This window comes from Parasteatoda tepidariorum, chromosome 2, assembly GCF_982258835.1.
Source record: "Parasteatoda tepidariorum strain Cologne lab strain chromosome 2, Ptep-v5.0, whole genome shotgun sequence".
In the NCBI taxonomy this organism is placed as follows: Eukaryota; Metazoa; Arthropoda; class Arachnida; order Araneae; family Theridiidae; genus Parasteatoda; species Parasteatoda tepidariorum.
The window spans coordinates 15,941,953-15,960,068 of record NC_141756.1 but is presented as its reverse complement, the minus strand read 5'-3'; the positions used below and the strand labels follow the sequence as shown (position 1 = coordinate 15,960,068).

At 27.0% G+C, this 18,116-nt stretch overlaps 2 protein-coding genes across 4 annotated transcripts in view; one reads left to right on the top strand and one right to left on the bottom strand.

Moving 5' to 3' along the window:
• The window catches only part of LOC107448826 (ubiquilin-1), a 29,662-nt gene extending 19,764 nt beyond the window's left edge, over positions 1-9,898 (bottom strand). The window contains exons 1-7 of one of the 2 annotated variants that reach the window (XM_016064177.4): positions 9,489-9,898; positions 7,193-7,295; positions 5,612-5,658; positions 5,412-5,534; positions 4,796-5,135; positions 2,327-2,483; positions 1,246-1,771 (exon numbers count right to left, since the gene is read on the bottom strand). In XM_016064177.4, coding sequence (XP_015919663.3) covers positions 1,327-1,771; positions 2,327-2,483; positions 4,796-5,135; positions 5,412-5,534; positions 5,612-5,658; positions 7,193-7,295; positions 9,489-9,731 — 1,458 coding nt within the window. In that variant the 5' untranslated portion in view covers positions 9,732-9,898 and the 3' untranslated portion in view covers positions 1,246-1,326. Of the gene's footprint in view, positions 1-1,245; positions 1,772-2,326; positions 2,484-4,795; positions 5,136-5,411; positions 5,535-5,611; positions 5,659-7,192; positions 7,296-9,488 lie in introns of those variants that run through there. The other variant, XM_016064176.4, reaches the window with a different exon arrangement.
• Positions 9,899-10,080: 182 nt separating this feature from the next.
• On the top strand, positions 10,081-14,075 carry LOC107448827 (pyridoxal phosphate phosphatase PHOSPHO2). Of its 2 annotated transcripts, none has more exons than XM_016064179.4 (2): positions 10,081-10,296; positions 13,268-14,075. In XM_016064179.4, the coding sequence occupies exon 2, from the start codon at positions 13,268-13,270 to the stop codon at positions 13,979-13,981; it is 714 nt and encodes a 237-aa protein (XP_015919665.1). In that variant the 5' UTR covers positions 10,081-10,296; the 3' UTR covers positions 13,982-14,075. The 2 variants fall into 2 exon arrangements, with proteins under 2 accessions (XP_015919665.1, XP_015919664.1); XM_016064178.4 differs by having other exon boundaries at positions 10,082-10,291.
• Positions 14,076-18,116: the final 4,041 nt, after the last annotated feature.

Genomic DNA, 18,116 nt, shown 5'->3' with positions numbered 1-18,116 from the left:
ACGCGGCATTCGCTTAACCGGCAATATGATGAAGCCCTAGTCTGAATCTCCAGCCCTGTGCGATGAAGAGAAATCGGCTTACAATTATCGGCATTGCAGGGCAAGGAGGACATCAGAAAATGCTTTCGGTATTTCATGTCAATATTTTCGAGTTTTCTTACGACAATTGCATGTAAAATTATTATGGTAAACAAGCTAATTTTAGTAAGTTGTATCCTACACAATATGCTTCATCGTAGAAATGTAGCTTGGCCGAAGGAACAGGGGAAAGAAAAAAGTTTCCAGCTGCCCAAAAAGAACTCAATGAAACTCGCCGCTTCAAACAACAATCATGCTTCTTTTAAAGCTGAACCCACAAGAGAAAATTTTGCAAAATATTTCAGTAGTAAAGATGGTTCCTTAAAATGGTAAGCAAGGAAAGTCAAGCGAACATAATAGGAATTTTACAATTTTCGTTTAAAAAAATAATTGAATGGTTCTGCAAATTAATTATAAAAACTGTACATAATCAATTTAACGTCTGCAATCAATTTATGCTATTCTATGCAAAAAATATACCCACTTGCTATTTGCTGCATTTTCAATATTTTTCAAAATAAATCTTAATTTAAAAATTTTTTATTTTTAAAAAAGTGTCTACTGTATTATATAATTCTTAATTAAATGTACACAATTTTCACCTTATTGTATTATAAATTTCTGACTTATTTTTACACAATCTTCTTGATTAGTATGAACAACACATTATTATATTTATTATTAAATTAAGATTCACTTTAAAAGAATTATAACATACTGCAAATCTTCTTTGAAAAAACTATATATATGACCTGTATTTATATCAGCAGAAAACTAAATGGGTGTAATTGAAACTGATTTTTCCTTAAAGTGATTTTATATACATTTAATGGGAAATTATAATTTAAAAGTTTAATACTACTCTCAACACGGTCAGTCCATTTTCGATTAAATTGATTTTCTTTAATGAAATAACGAAAGGAACATTCGTGTTTTATCATTATTTCTAAATAAAATTCTTCATCATTACACCCTAATCAAACTTAATCACACACTAAAAGAGGAATTTATTAATCACATTGTAAAAATAATCTTTTATACTTAATATTTGGATAAAAATCGAATTGTGTGAACCAGATAGGATTGTTTTAATATCATTGATTTGTAGAGAACAGAAATGCCAACAAAAGATTTAAGTTTTGGTTTACATAAAATACAGTATTCATATTTTTTTTATAGATTATCAAAGATTTATTAATATATATGTACATATATATATATATTATGCATAATAATTGTAACAAAGTATCAATTATTAATGTTTTTTTCCTCAAGATCAAATATTATATTAGCAATTTTTCTCTTTGCCTCAAGTTTCAGTCCTTGTGGAAAAGACTTTACAGTCATGGCAATATACTTAAAAAAAAGATCTATTTCATCTTCTTCCTCTTTTAGCAAGGACTTTAAAATTTCTGTTCTTTCCTTCCTTGAAGCTTGCAGTTCCTGCCAGAAGCGCTCTTTTTGGTTAACCCTTTGCCTAGTACTAGATTGGTTGTTAGAGGAGGAATTGGGTTGGTTTGTTTCTTCAAAAGGAACATCATTTCCCTCTTCGATAACCACCAAACTCTGATCTGTGTCTGTTGGTAGTGTATCATCATCTTCATAGCAGATACTCTCATTATCGCCTTCGGCAAACAGTTCCATATCGTACTGGTTTTCTGATGAAGTTGATGCCTGGACATTAGAGAGCGTTCTGAAATTAAACCATCTTTTAATAAAACATAAATTTGTAAAACATGTGCAAATGATAGAAGTAAATGTAATATCTTGCTTGAAACTATCATCCCAAGGGTAATCTACACAATTTTCGTTCAAATGTCAACTGACCCTGCTCAAAATTTCGTTCAATTAACATTTATTCTATAGCAGTTGATTATTTTTTTATATGATTTCTTTTAAATATAATTTAATTAAGCAAAAAAAGTTTGCATGTACTGGCTCTAAAATTAAAAGGGCGGGCGTATGAAAATCAGTCACAGAACTATTAGGTTTGGGCGTATCGATATCAGTCACAGAACTATTAGGTTTAAGAAAAAAGTGGTTGCTAAGTTTTTAGAGTGTATTGATCATTAGCTACTGACTGAAATTCTAAATTTTCAGGTTTATCCTGACTGTCACCTATATTTTTCATCATTAAAAAGTAATTTCCAAAAAAAATTTTTTTTGAAAAATAAAGCACTAATCACTGAGATTATTTACTACATAAAAGTTATTTTGTGTAACTAACATTTTCATAAAAAATTCTTACTCATTTTTCAATATGTATGTTCCTTCTAAAAATCTCAAAGAGTCCATTCTTTGCATATCAATGGATTTTCGTTTTACGGCAGAACCATCAGAAAGCTTCCTTTTATTTCTGGTGTAATAATCTCTAATTGTTTTCCACTTTTTCTTTAACGTATCAACTAAAGACAATAAAATATAATAGGTTACAAAAATATAATACGTAAAAAAAGTGAAGAAACTATAATGGGTAACAAAGTTTAACTAAGCTCTAAACTCATTCATTTAATTTTTAAGGATGCAAATAAGAGCAGCAAAGTGAAATCTTAATGCAATTATTGAATATGGATTTTTTTACGTTAAAAAAAGATGTCCAAAATTAATTTTTCTTTTTAGACAGCTTTTTAGCAGTCAAAAATGATGCATCTCCGTTCCATGCTTATGTATCGAATATTAATATAAAACAATTTTTACTACAATGACATAGTTCCAAATGTTTTATTTTATTTTATAAATATTTAAATTATAATTATAATAGTAAAATTTCATTTATCCTTACTATTAATTAAAGTTTTTTAGACCTCTTATAAAAACTAAAGTAAATAAATACAAGGGGAGATTTCTGTCTCCTGATCTGTGGCAGGATAATCTTGGCAGCTTCAAGGCAATGGCCCGCGAGAAACTAAGAAAAATATCACAGAAAAGGACTAACTCGAAAGGTATAATTAGAAAAGCACTGGCAAACATCTACATATTTTTCTAAAAAAAAATGGCACTTTTAAAATCTATTTGGCACTTTAGTGATAATAGTTGGCGCAACAGATCACGATACAGAAATATCCCCAAAATGTTTTATGATTTGTTTATACAAATATTTAGATTATAATTATCATAGTAAAATTTTACCTATTCTTACTATTAATTTAAGTTCTTTAGACCTTTTATATAAAAACTAAAGTAAATAACCAATCAGGGTTGGGTTTTTGACGTCAAAAAGTGGTTTTTGACATGACAAGGGTATAATACTGGTTTAAACCGTCAAAAACCCGTCAAAAATGTCAAAAACTGAAGTTTGCCAAGAAAATATATAAACTTCAAAACTACCAACAGTTGCCATGCATTATATTGAAATTTAATTATACTATAGGTAATCAGCAGGTTTTAAAATATGTTTTAATTAAAACTAAGGTAAAATAACAGATTTAAAATCTCAGAAATTTATATTCAAATGCATGTGCAGAAAAATTTTGCACAAAATTTTTTTAAATACTTATATTTTGAAAAAAAAAATTTTTTTTTTTGATACTTAAGAAAATTAAAAATTTATATGCATTTTTGACATATAAGGAACATATAACTAATATTTATAAGGAACTTACAAGTTATGTTGTATAAATACAAACTTGATACAAGTGTATGAAAAAAAATATTAATGTTAGACCGAATATCTTTATTATCCAGTATGTTAATTTGAATTTAAAAGTAGTTATTTTGGGAATAATGATAAATATAATTCATATTGTTTATTATATTTATTTATAATTTTTACACTTATCATTTTAAAACAATTTTTACCTCTTAATTTTTTCCCCCACTTGTATTAAGAATACAAAATAATGCATATCTTGAAAGCAAGAAGTAATTATTCAACAGCTGAATATTTAGATATTCAACAAAACTATATAGTATTCAGCAAAATGAAATTTACAAGTATTTGGATAAACTAAATTTTCAGCATAGCAAATGAATAGGCTGAATATACTGTAAATCGACACTAACTACTCTGTGTATTTAACAGAAAGCACTTAAATTTGTATTGTCTTATGTTAAAATGAAGATTTAAAAGAATATTAAAAAAAATTTTCTTTAAAAGATGTCTAATGTACAAAACTGCTAATGTTTATCTTTAAAAATGTCTAATTTTTAGTATAATATATACTATACTACTAAATTTGGTTATAAATAAATTTCTTAATAATATCACTGCAGATTTTCAATAACACATGAAAATGAATACATAATATTACAAAAGATGTGAGCTTTCAAAAGTACAAGATTTTGGTTATTATTCAAAATATAAGTGTTTCTTCAAAATTTAAAATTTATTTTTTCTAGAACATATTTAGAAACACTATCCTTTATAAAAAATTTATAAATTTTATGTATTAATTAAATTTCACATATGAATATAGGTTTTTGACATTTTAGAGATTTTTGACGGTGAGGTTTTTGACATGACGGTTTTAACTGTCAAAAACTGTCACATGTCAAAAACCTGCCAACCCTGTAACCAATGAACCCTAACTGTTTGCTGTTTAATTCATAATCTGACTGGTCCCAATCTCATGTAGATACAATAATATATACATTGACTAAAAAAATTTTTAAGAAATATATATTTTAAAAAAGGGGTCTTCTTATAATAGAAATACATATTTACTGCTACAAAGATAAATATATGCTTGCAAGTATATAATAGTAAACTTGTACTAACCTGCAATTCCTGTCTCTTTTTCAATCTGTAACCACAAATTGTTTTTAAGCACTAAATCTTTGTAAGATTTAGATCTGACACTATACAAATTAGGTCGCTTTTTAATTTCAGAGATTAATTTCTCCTCGAAATCAAAATCTTGGCTGATTTCAAGGTGCTGTTGGATGTTGTCCGCCATTGCTTCTGTCGTTAATGCCACATGGTAATCCAACTGCAGTTGATGTGGACGGCAGTTGTCGTTCAAGCTGAGCGTTCCATGACCTATGCTGTCAAACTCACAAATGGGCAAATCAGAGGTTAGGGTTCGCTTCAAACTGACGTTTTGCAACGCCGACCTGTCCTAAGAAACCAGGCCTTAAGAAACATAAACTTTTTGTTTTTTGGATACATAAGTAAGACAATTTAAAAGGAAGTATACACAAATAAAAAATATTTATCAACAGGAATGAAAAAAGATTAGTAAGCACTACCCTCCTGGATAAAATACTCCATTAATGTAATAAACTGTAATAGTGCTAATTTAATACACGAGAGCAATATCTGTATTATAATATCAGTAGAAGTGATGTTTATTAATTATACATATCATATAGCAATATCATAAATAATAGCCTACTTCTTTTTGCATTTGTTGTTGTAGTTCCAAAAAATTAGGAGAACCAATTCCTATATTGCCTAAGCCTGGCAAGCCACCAAAAGCATTTAAACCAAATGGTGAGGCATCAATGTTAGGTGAAGTCTAAAATTAAAAAATAATGTAAGAAAACTCCAATAACACTTACACAATTTTTTTCTAAAATAACAAACAATATTTACTTTTGCAGCTTTAGTCACCACATGGATGATATTCCCCTCTTGAACTCCTAATTATAAACAAAAACAACGAATTAATTATAAAATTTCCTCCAAGATGAAAGAAAAATTTATTTATCAATATTTATTAAGTTTAGGCAATTAATACTATTTGTTTGATAATATTCCTTAAAACTTATGCATGCATTAAAGTAATGTGACAAACCACATGTTTTAATTTAATATTATTTTTCATAATATCTATTTATTAACATGTAAGTCAGTTACATTGTTGTCGTTATACAAGTGAGAAATGTATTTTTTTAACATCGCTATTCTTCAAAGATTTTTAAAACATGGAATTTTATTAATAAAAGAAATCAGTTAGCAAAAAGATTTTTATAAAAGCATTTCAATAAAAATAAAAACGCAGAGATGTAGATGTATTAAGAACACTATACATACTTACACCAATCAAATTCAATCAAACTTTTAAATGATTCCGTAAAAATGTTTTACACCAAACCTATAAAACCACCTAGTAACTAAAATGAATGGGTAAAATCAGAATGTTACAAACTTGACAAGATTTTAAAAAATGCCAAAATGATCTGTTGCCGCTTGTCACGAAACTGTTGCCAAAGCTGAAAGTAGGCTTTTACAATTGCCACCAAAAATTGCAATTAGCAATAACAAAGAAAACCGTAATTTGAAAGTGAAAAATACATATTGGGCAGTGGAATTTAACCATCACTGAAGGGTATACCGGGCGAATGTACACTGAATAGCTGCACTTAAAGAACAACATTAAAACTAAAATATTTAAAACATGAATGTCTATTACACAGACAGATCACATATTGAGTAAATATCAAATTATTATTTTACAATGTTAAACATGCTTTGATATATAAATATATAGGTTGCAAGTTTTATAAAAATATAGCAATGCAGAAACACACAGCTACTATTTGACAATGTTAAACAGGCATAAAAAATACATTGAAGTTACACACTTATAAAAGCATGTATTTTATTTCCTTTCTTTAAAATAATTAGAAATCATACCAAACTTTAATCATCGGTTTAGCAAATGCAGAGCAATGAAAAATTTACTCCCTAATCATATTAAATCTTTTCACATTCAATACTAACAACAAACCTTTCAACATTCCATTCAAAATAATGCCTGCCATAACATTCATTCCGTAGAAAAAACCGTTCTGCGGAATGAATGTCTGTTAAGTTATGTATATATATATAATTCTGCTATTTAGATCAAACTATCTTAATGTATTGTTTCATAATAAATATACCAACAACCGAATAGTTAAATTATGATGTTTTTTAGCTTGATAATGAAAAATATTTTGCCTTAGTCTCTGACCAAAAACTTTGAACATACCCATGTGTATCCCAATAATTGTTGGAAAAAAATTCTAATAATTTTTTGACAACATAATGCATATCTGTTTCATCATTCTTAAATTTGTCGATTAAGTAATCTCTATTAAGTTATTTAAAACTAATGAGATTTTAAGATGTAGGAATAAACAATTATTATAGATTTTTGTTTTTAATAAAAAATCAAATTGAAAAGATTACCTAGAGATTTTAAGCTTTCATCTTCTTTAAGAACCTTTCCTGAGAAAATGAGACAGAGCTGATCAGTGCTAATATTAAACTCTTCTGATACTTTCTCTTTTAGCTAGAAAATAAATAATAATAATTTGGTTACTTAATAATTTTAATTCATTCAAAGTATGAAAATAGAATTAAACAAAAATTCAGAACAAAATTTAATTCAAAAATAACAAGTCAAAATGAAAAAGTGCTAAAAAGTAACTAAAACCGAAATAGTCTTAAACAATATAAATAATAATGGTATGCTCACCATTCTCCAACTCAGCTATATTTATTTTTCAACAATAATTTATTATCAGGTAATAAAGAATGTGTTACAAAACTAACTAAAACTTAGAGGACTAAATCCTTAAACAGGGTGCGTAGCCAAATCTTTCAACAAAAAATAAGCACCTTTTAAGCGCTCAATAATAATTTTAAGCACTATGTACATTAACAAAATGCAAAATAATTTTAAAAGACTTTACATGATCATGATAAAATAACTAGAATTTGACAAAGAACTCTTTTCTTGATTATATTAGTCATTAAAAAATGATCAAGAGATTTTTCGGTTCGATTTCAGAGGGTGGAAAATGAAGCTTGAAATTGAGAATATCTTGCAAAATGCAGCAGAGATGCACATGAGAGTGCAAGAATCTCACCGAACCCAGCTCACTAGACCCACATGCGGACTCGCAAGTATTTTACCTAACCTGTAAAATTATTGGCGCTATCATACGCTATGGACTGGTGGTATGCTGAAATTGAGTGTGGTTGAATGAATTCTGAAAACGTTGAATAGAAAAATATGAAAAGCACATTTTTACACAATACGTGGGGAAAATCGACATTCCCTTTCATAAATCTCATTTTCGAAAAGGGAAAATTAAGCACTTTTTAAAAACACCCAATAAAAAAAGAACCTTTAAGGGCTCTTAAAAAACGAAAATAAGCACCTTTAAGCACTTTTTAAAAATGCTACAACCCATGTTAAAGTACAATCTGAGATATTTTATTTAGTATTGAATACATTTTTTGATTATTATAACGACAGTTGAACTGTTTATTGTTAAAAGAAATAAAAGAGTAAGTAGTATTTCAATTAAGATTCCTTGTGCATAGTAATCAGTTATGTCAGAAAAATTTATGTATCTATTTATGTGCCTAAATTTTGAAGATTTATTCATCATTTTAGCTTTAACACAGATTGGTAGATTGTCTGGATCAGGGATGGGCAAACTTTTTTGGTCAAGGGCCAAAAATTTAGAAAAAAACAATGTTTGGTAGACCAAATAATACTTTCAAAATTTAAAAAAAGCGATATACAAGTTTTCATCTAAATATTTAGTGAGATGAATAAAATTGCAATTTTATTTTTAAAAGTTCCTTATATTAAGGTTCGAAGTGAGATGTGCTTATTTTAAGAAACAAGGCTAAATGCTTTTCTGTTGCATGCACTTCTGAAATGATTTTTTCTAAGGTTCATAGCTTGTTCACACATATAAGATTAAGCAAACATAGCGCTGATTTTCTGGGCATGAAGTATTAAATTTGGAAACTAGCTTTTGGTAATGATTTGAAAAACTTTGGCATATTTAGAAGCAACTGTTTCAGGTGATTGTTAGATTGTCCGCTCGTTGGTTCTTAAAATGCGCAGTCCGCCAAATGTGAAGTACAATTTACGTATATTAGATTCCTCGAGAAAGACAAACGCTAGTTAGAGCCAATCTAAAGCTATTCTATGACGAACTTCTGCTTTCAACATCTTACCAATTGAAGCTGTCTGTGGTAACTATTTCCATCAATTTATGTTTTGTAGAACAAAAATAGAGAAAGTAAAAAGGTCATCAGTACTTTGTTAAAAAAGGAAAAACAGAAATAATTTTAATTTTGCCACTGATCAGCAAACTAAAATTCTATCCGCGGGCCGGATAAAAACTTCCGGCGGGCCACAGTTGGCTCGTGGGCCGTAGTTTGCCCATCCCTGGTCTGGATTATGCAAAGCTAGATGCTGGTTTTTAAAGACTAAATTTATTCTATATTTAAAACATGTGCCTTACTTGAACTGTAACTTTCAATTAATTTCTTATTTTGATTCATTCTTAATTGCGTTAACGACTCTTTCAACATCTATAAACGAATTATTTTCTTTGTTGAATTAGCACAATTAATATTCAGTGCAGTCACTTTTTTGTAACACTATACCTATAAATTATTCACAAAAATAATTTACAATGTTGATACTTATTAACAAAATCAAAAGAATCATTCATACCTCGTTTGTTGTGGATTCTTCAGGTACTTTAAGAAGTTTTTCTTCTTTTGTTGTTTTGATTGTCAATTCAATCTTTGGAACAGAAGCATCATCTAATTTTGCTTCAGTCTTAATATCAACATCCTCATAAGTATTTCTAGAGCGTTTTGCAGCTCTGGTGATGGTATCACAAATGACCGGTTCATCAGAATCAGATACAGGTTCCTCTTTTATTGATTTAGAAGCAGTTACATTATCAGCCATTATAGAAAACTTTATTAACAGCTTTTAAAAATATATTATTAATTTCCTTTCAACTACGAGTATAGAGTAAACAAAACAGGAATTTTAAATCAAGCTCAAAACAACTTTTTTTGCATTTATCGGCTGCGAACTGGAGTAACAATTAAAATGTTCTGAGGGAATATAGTATATGCTTATAGCTTAAACAGTTGAAAATGAAATATCAAGTTGAAAAGAATATTGTATGAAAAATATTATTGAAATATCTAAAAAAAGATAATTTTTTTTCATACGTCGGAACAATTCTTTAAAAATAAATTGAATTATTTTTAAATTAAAAAGGAAAAAAATGTTTATGGTTCTGGCAGAAGTTGAAGTTTTGTTTTCTTACAGCTGATGTCGTCTGGCATTGGCACGGATGTTCGATGTTGATGTTAAAGATCAAATAAAATTTACTTATAATTCTTTAGTTTGAAAATATTTTCTTTTATTACACTGTAAATTTTTTACCTAGTGGACGAACTTTATTGTATTTTAGTTACATTACTGAACGTTGTTACGATTTTTCTGTTATCATACAAGTGACGTATTTGAAATTTGATCTTGATTCCATTTATATAAGAAAAATTATTTAATATCTTAATTATTTTAGCTTTCTTAAAATGTGAAAAGTCATTAAACTAAAGAAATTTCGTCATTTATTAAAATCATAATTTTTAACTTAAAAAGTTAATGATCTCTTATACCCCAATTTAATTGGTTTCATAGCAAAATTACTTATGTAGTTTTTTATTTTTTTTTATTTAAATGAATGAGCATTAAAAAAGCATCAAACATATATCAGCAGACGAAAGTAAAAAAAATCTCTCGTTCCACTTTAAGCATTCTCAATATGTTATTTTATTCAATTTGCGCAGTTCCACATTTTTAAATGCATGGTATCAATGTAAACTTTAAGTAAAAAATCACTACAAAAACAAATGTTTGGTTAGACATAAAACATAATATTTTTTTCTCATAAAAATGTATTATATATATGCATTATACTTGTGACAAACGTTTTGAAAGTGAATTATTTGAAGGCAAATTGTTTTGTTTTTTAAGTAGACCTAATTTTTAGATAAAAAAAAAACTTTAAAATTGATGGTGCACAAGCTAATGTAAAGTTGTTAAGGTTTTAATTAATTATTTTGAATTCTATTAGTCCTAAAACATACTATGTTTCAATTGAATGTTGATTTATTTCTATACTAAATCTTTCATCTAAGTTATCTTCAATATATTTAGTAGTTTTTAAAAATGTCTAACAAATGAATATGACTTAACATTCTGAGAAAAAAGTGGAAAAGCAATCTGTAATTTATCAAATGTCTATTTTTCTTAATATTTTGAACGGAAACAAAATTGAGAAAAAAAATAACATTTTAATGCCATATTTTTCTAGGGTCTAAGGTTGCATATAGTACCCTCTCTACTCTGCAAATCCATTTTACAGAAGAGATCTATGAAAACTTACTAATAATTTTTTATTCATTCTTCCCTTAATTATCCTAATTTCATTTTATTGCTTACTACAAAGGGTGCTTATTTTAGGATATTTAACTTAGCTTAATATTAAAGTGAAATAATTTTAAAATACTGTTTATTTGATTTTCATTTGGCGCTAGTTTAAAACTAAATAGCAAATATACTTATACAATATAATTCAGAAGTTTAAAATTAGAGTATAATGGTTAAAAAATTATTTTTCAAGAGGAGAACAAGTGTCTCACTAGACACCTGAAAATAATTTCACACACTCATTTATCGGAAAAATTTCACTATCTCAGGTCCACATACTATATATAAACCAATTTGGGAAATTGCTCTCTGATCAAAATGAGTCGTAAATTATTTTTTTTTTTGTTGAAAATTTAATGTAAACCTTATCCTTGGTGTTTTTTAAATTTTAGGTATCAAAAATTCTAATTAAATTGAAATAGTGGGTCATTTGAGTATAAGTCAAACAATTTTTGGTGATTTTAGATCTCTTCTCCTTTTTTGATAGCAAAAATGAACTTCCTTTTTCCATGTTTTGCATTAACGGGACACAAATTCAACAATTTATTTTTTGAATTTAATGAATTAATTTTTTTAAAAATGAATGTCCATTTTATATAATGTTAAAACGGAGATTTAAAAAAAAAATGGTTTAATTTAATTACATAATGGAAATTTTTTTTTTTTTTTTAAAGTCATTTTATTCCTTGAAATTTTATAAGTTTTGCAATTCATAGCGTAATAAATTGTTTATTTTTTTTAAAGAAAATTTTTCAATAGTCAGTCATTATTATAATACTCCTATAAACTCTAATTTTTTTCAGTTTGCATAAATTAAAGATCTAAATAAATTATTAAAGTTAACAAAATATTAAAATAAAATTATAAAAAGTGCTTATTAATCTTTAAAAATTATGTATTTTTAATTTAATTCTGAATCAATTTTATGGTTTATTTACTTTTAAAACAAATTTACAAAATAAACAAGTAAGAAATTTAATGAAATCTATAAAAAAAGGTTCATATTGTTTATTTTTTTAATAAAAAGGGAGAGAGAAAACTCTGTTCTTGATGCTAATCAATAAAGGTCACACCAGCAATGAAAATTTAGTTATTCAATAGCATCATTTAGATATTCATTTAGTTGTTCAAAAACTTTATAAGGTTGACAAACTTGAGAAAAAAAAATCAAACTTTACAATTTCATAATTCATGGTACACATTAAAAATTAATTATTGTCATCTATAACACCCTAAAACTAATTGGGTTCATTAGCCCATAATGATTAAAGATTATTATTTATTAAAATTAAGTGTAAAAAAGCTAAACTAATATTATGAAATCGATTCAACAAAGAGATTAAATAACCAACCAAATAAATAAATGAGACCAAATAAATAAATGAGTCAAGCGGAGAAACTAAGAATTAACAAAATATTATATTAAATATTAATTATTTAAAAATTAGAGCAAAAAATATTTTATTCAATGAACAATCATGTTGTCAGTACATGAAAGCAAAGCACAGTACAACATGGAAATTTGAAATTTCAATGCTTAAATTTAAAATTTTTTGTACAGGCACTTTCTGTTATTCCATTTGAATACCACATTTGAATTACAAACCATCTGCAGAACAATAAAATAAGTACAGTAATTTTTTTAAATGTTTGAAATTTGATGCAAAGAACTGTTTTTCGTTAATATTTTGTGAATTCCAAACATATTTCAAGGTGACGAATTTCTCACCCATGCATATGAGTTTTGCGATATTTGTAGAACAATCATTTAAATTAGTTTTTAAGGGATACATTTTATATTGTAAATTTAAATCAAATCACTTAACTCTGAAAAAGGACAATATTTTATTTCTTAAGTTTTTCTTTTCTTTTTTTATTAAATGCTTCAATTTTGATTGTTGTTTAGGGCAATAATCACTTATTTTATTGTTGTCATTTTTATTTTACTTTTGAGAAATAAACTGTTCATAACATTAAAAATCCTTTTTATATTGCAGATGGATAAAGTCTTGGTATGCGTGGATTTCGATCATACTTTAGTTGATGCCAATACAGATGTAGAAATAAAATCTTTAGCAAATGGTATAACCATCCCTGAAGAAATTGAAGCTATGTCCAAAGTATCAAATGGTTGGACAGCTTATATGCGTGAAATGTTTAAATTTCTCTTCAAGAATAATGTTACAAAAGAAGATTATGTTCGCTGTATTTCAAGTTTGCAACCTATGACCGGTATGAAAGATCTTTTGTATCAAATGCACGAAAGTGGGGATTGTGAATTAATCATCGTCTCTGATGCTAACTCCTTTTTTATCCAAGAATTTTTAAAGCACTATCAATTGGATCGAATAATATCTGCAATATTCACCAACCCAGCTGAATTCGATGAAGAAGGCTGTCTTCAAATTCAAGAGTTTCATAAGAGCTCTTGTAAAAGATGCCCTCCTAACCTTTGTAAAGGTGAAATTCTAGTCAATTATAATGCTAAAAGATTAGAAGAAGGTACACATTTTACTAGAACATTGTACATTGGAGATGGTCGAAACGATGTATGTCCAGCTGTTAGACTGGGAATGAATGATTATATTTTTGCTAGAGCTGGCCACAGACTGTTAAGAGCACTGGAGAAAATGCCTGCTCGGGATGTTAAAGCATTTGTTATATCTTGGGAAACTGGGAATGATATAAGAAATTACTTGTTATCATTATAGAATTTTCCACTATGTACATAAATTATTTTTATTGTTTAAAAATTGCCAATATTGTAGTTTATTTTTCCACAATAAATCCCCATTAGTTACTAAACATTTAATTCCAGTCAAAGTTATATTTAAATTCTGGTGCCCATCAAATAGCTAGATAATTTTTATTCAACTCTCTATTCTGAACTCAGTTTGTTTTCTTGGGTATTAAATTAGTTTAATACTATAGTTTTTAATTGCAAAACAGTGTTCGATTAAAATATTTACAAACAGTTTATATTTTTAGTAGTAGTTTTACAGTTGAAGAGTTATGGCAGTTAGTTTCAAACTGTTTTAGAATCATGCATTTAGGCACTCATTGGAATTATGTCTGGCTGAAAGCACCTTATTTATCAATTTCGAACAAAACATAAAAATAAGGATTTAAAACAGAAATTTATCTATATTATTTTATGGCATCCTTGTGAAATTGAGTTTGAAAACCACTTATGTTCTAAATTTTTAAAGTGAACTAATTACATTAATAATAAGGAATATTATTTATCATTATCAATATAAAGGAATTAGTAATTTTTATTTTCAATTTAGAATATTAATGAAAGAAAGAAAACATGTGCTTCTAATTTAATTCTAAACACATACAATTTTAATTTTGCCTGAATTTAGAAGTCAACATTTTAGAGTTCAAACCTTTTTTTATTGTAATAACCAATTTAGTAAGCATTTAGGCTCACTTTATATATATAAAAAAAAAATTCTTGAAGGCTTTTCACTTGAGCAGAATCAGCCTAAAGTGTAATTCTATTGAAGAATATGCGAGAGAGGATTTATTGCTACATCTTCATGTATATTTTTATGATTTCATCAAATATATTTTAGACCTGCCTAAGAACTTAATAAGAATAGCATACTCATCTAAAGATTCATCTTCTTCAATTGCACTACAGTATTCTGTAAGCCTAGGCTTTATCAGTAGACTGTAGTGCAATTGTAGAAGCTTCTTCCAATGAATCCGATTTGGTGCTATGGTGACCGAATGATTGGTTTTTGATGCGTTGAGCTCTGGTTCTATATAAGTCTTTACGTTTCCCAGTATTCCCTACGCCTGCAAAGGTCACCTCTTTTAAGGGTTAGAATTTGTACAACTAAAAAAAAAAATCCAAGCCATCTCATACAATACGATTTGATAACACGAGCTGTATTAAGTTAGTTGTATTTTCTTCAGATTTAGATAGAAAGTTAAAATTTAATAGCCGACATTCACTGCCATACAATACAATAAGTTAAAAATCTGTCCATTGCACTGCTTTAAAATCTTACATCATTGCATTGATTCAGTTACAATATTTATTACTTATTGATGCACAAATAAAATATGCATTCAAATATATATATAAAAGGGAAGAGAAACAAAATTTTTTTTAAAAAAAAGTAAATTTCAAGAAACACATTTGATATGTTGATACTTTATCTCATTTAGTACAAAACTAATATATTTTCTTAAACTAATAATTCCATGATAAAGATAAATATATTTTTAAATCATTAGAGATCCACTGCACCAACTTACAATGGAAGCATAAAAATCTGATACAAGAAAATTTGAATTTTTTTTAATATTTTTAAAATGACTTTTCTATAAGTTTTCATTTAGCTGTTTTACTATATTGTAAATGACATAATTAGTCAAAATTAATATTTCACTATGAAGGAAAGTTTTTTGGCTATATTTTTATTATTTTACAACTGTTTAGGTGGTTTGAGAAACTCTCAAAGTATGAAAAATTGTTTAATTTATTTTAAATGTTTATTGCAATTTAAAGGTTTTTAATAATGAACTTTTCCCTCTAAATGGGCTGAATAATGTGAACATATATTTATCTTTTTGGAATATACTGTTTGCTCATTAGATTTTCTTGATAACATTCCATCTCCTGTGTATTTTGTTTCAATAGTATATTTCGATCTTTTCATATTAAGCAGATGTTAGTCATTGAAATATAGTATTTCTACCAACTGTCTGATCTTTCAATGAAAATCTACTTCCATTAATTCTATTTTCATGAGTTTTTAAGCAAACAGGCCGCATTTTGTTATTCCAGAGATGATTGTGCTCTGGAAAAAATCCGGAGTTCCAGATTTTTCGCTAACCGCGCCCGGAAATCAAAGGTCCAGAAGCTTCAAGAAATCATAGATCGCATTTATAAATAAAAATTCTTGTATATTTTATTTAAAAATATTAGAACTAGAATTAATACTTTGCATCTCTTTCATTTGGAAATATTGTATATATCTGGTAGAATAATAAATGTGATTAGAGATAAAAGTAAACTTATACATAATTATTCATTTAAATTCTGCATATAATTTATTTAGAATTCCATGTTTTGAAAATATCAATGATTTACATTTATAAAAACACTAATTTTTTGAAATGAGTCATTAATGATTTTACTCACGAAATTTTCAGGATTTTTGAGTTGGGCTCACAATTACCCCTCTTATTCAAATCTCTTTTGTTTTGAAAATTCAATTACTAATATGGAATATTTTCTGTATAAATTCCATTGACCTAATTAATTTTAATAAGTTTTGTACTAGGAGCATTTAAGAGGGTAGAAAATTGTTTTTTTCTTTTCACTCTATAGATAAACTTGTTAAAGATGAACAGCAAAGTGAAAATTTTTATTGCCTCAGAACAGGTTCATATGGTGCAATTTAAACGGAGGTATGATAAATGGAAATACTAATCTAAAATTTTTGTTTGCAACGTAAGCATATTATTTAAACTGTACTGAAATTATTCTTTTGATTCGTGAATTACGAAGTAAAAAATTTTTCTTTTTGAATCGTTGCTAAATTAGTTATAATTAATTATTAGAACCAACCAAAGTAATATACCTACTCTCATTAAACAATTAATGAGAATATATGTGGTTATAATTATTAAAAAGAACTATCTACTCATACTATAAAAAATACTTTATCAAGTAAGCTCTGAGACATGGAGTAGGTTAACTTAAAACCTATAAATTTCTAAAAATGTAAATTTTTATTGAAATCTAAGCAATAAAACTTTCACTACTATGCCTATATTCTTATGCATGCAATATTATATTAGCACGCACAAATTTATAACATTTGCAAAAAAAGATATTTTGTTAAAATTGTTTGTTTAAATTTGTTAATCCTTAATATGCCAATTAACATATTTTGATTTGCAATATATATATTTTCTGTACATTGTAGTCTAAAAGCTTAAATTATGTTGAAAAAAAATAGAGTGCAATGAAATAAATATTTTCTTCTAGAAAATTCAACAAATTTTTTAAGAGTTTACCATTCAGGTTACATGAAAGGGCTCATAGTTGTCTTGATCAAAAATATTATGTCTTCATTTTTAGCATTTCGTCCTGATATTCTGGATTTTTTTTTTTTGTAAAATGCCTGGGCTTTTATTTTGAACCACATTGAAGCCTGCTATAAATTATGTTGCAGATTTCAATTTATAGTCAAGTATGCTAAGTCTACTACATGCTATTCTCTGAAGAGGTTAACCTCCTGTTTTTTCACTTAGGTTTTTCTTTTGGAGTTTTTTTTTTCTGAATATTTCTTGTGAGTTGTCATTCTAATTTGCCTTCCTAATTTTTCTCAGTTCAGTTTTAATTATTACTTATACTGTTTTAAAAAAAAATTTATTTTACCATTCCGGTTTGATGATGGTTCTTCACAAAAACATAAACTCTCCCAACTTCTGATAGACAATAACATCAAATTATAATTTATTCAAATATCTTTTCAGTTTGTGATTTATTTTATATTCATTAGTTAGATTTAGGAAAACTGATTAACTATCTGCTTTAATATTTTGTACAATTTATTAACGTTTCTTTAGATTATCGCTGAAAGTCATGAAATCTATTACATTCTTAAAAAATCTTTTATATCAACTAAATCTATCCATTTAAGGTAAAACTCGGTTTTCCAAGATCTAGAAGCTGGAGGATTCAAATGTTATTAGTTAGATAAGTTTGAGGGTTGAAAGGAATCAACGATAAACCTATTTTCTATAAATTTTATTTTTAAGTATATAATCTCCACTTGTTATATGTGAGCATACGGTCTAGTCTCAATTCGTAGTGGG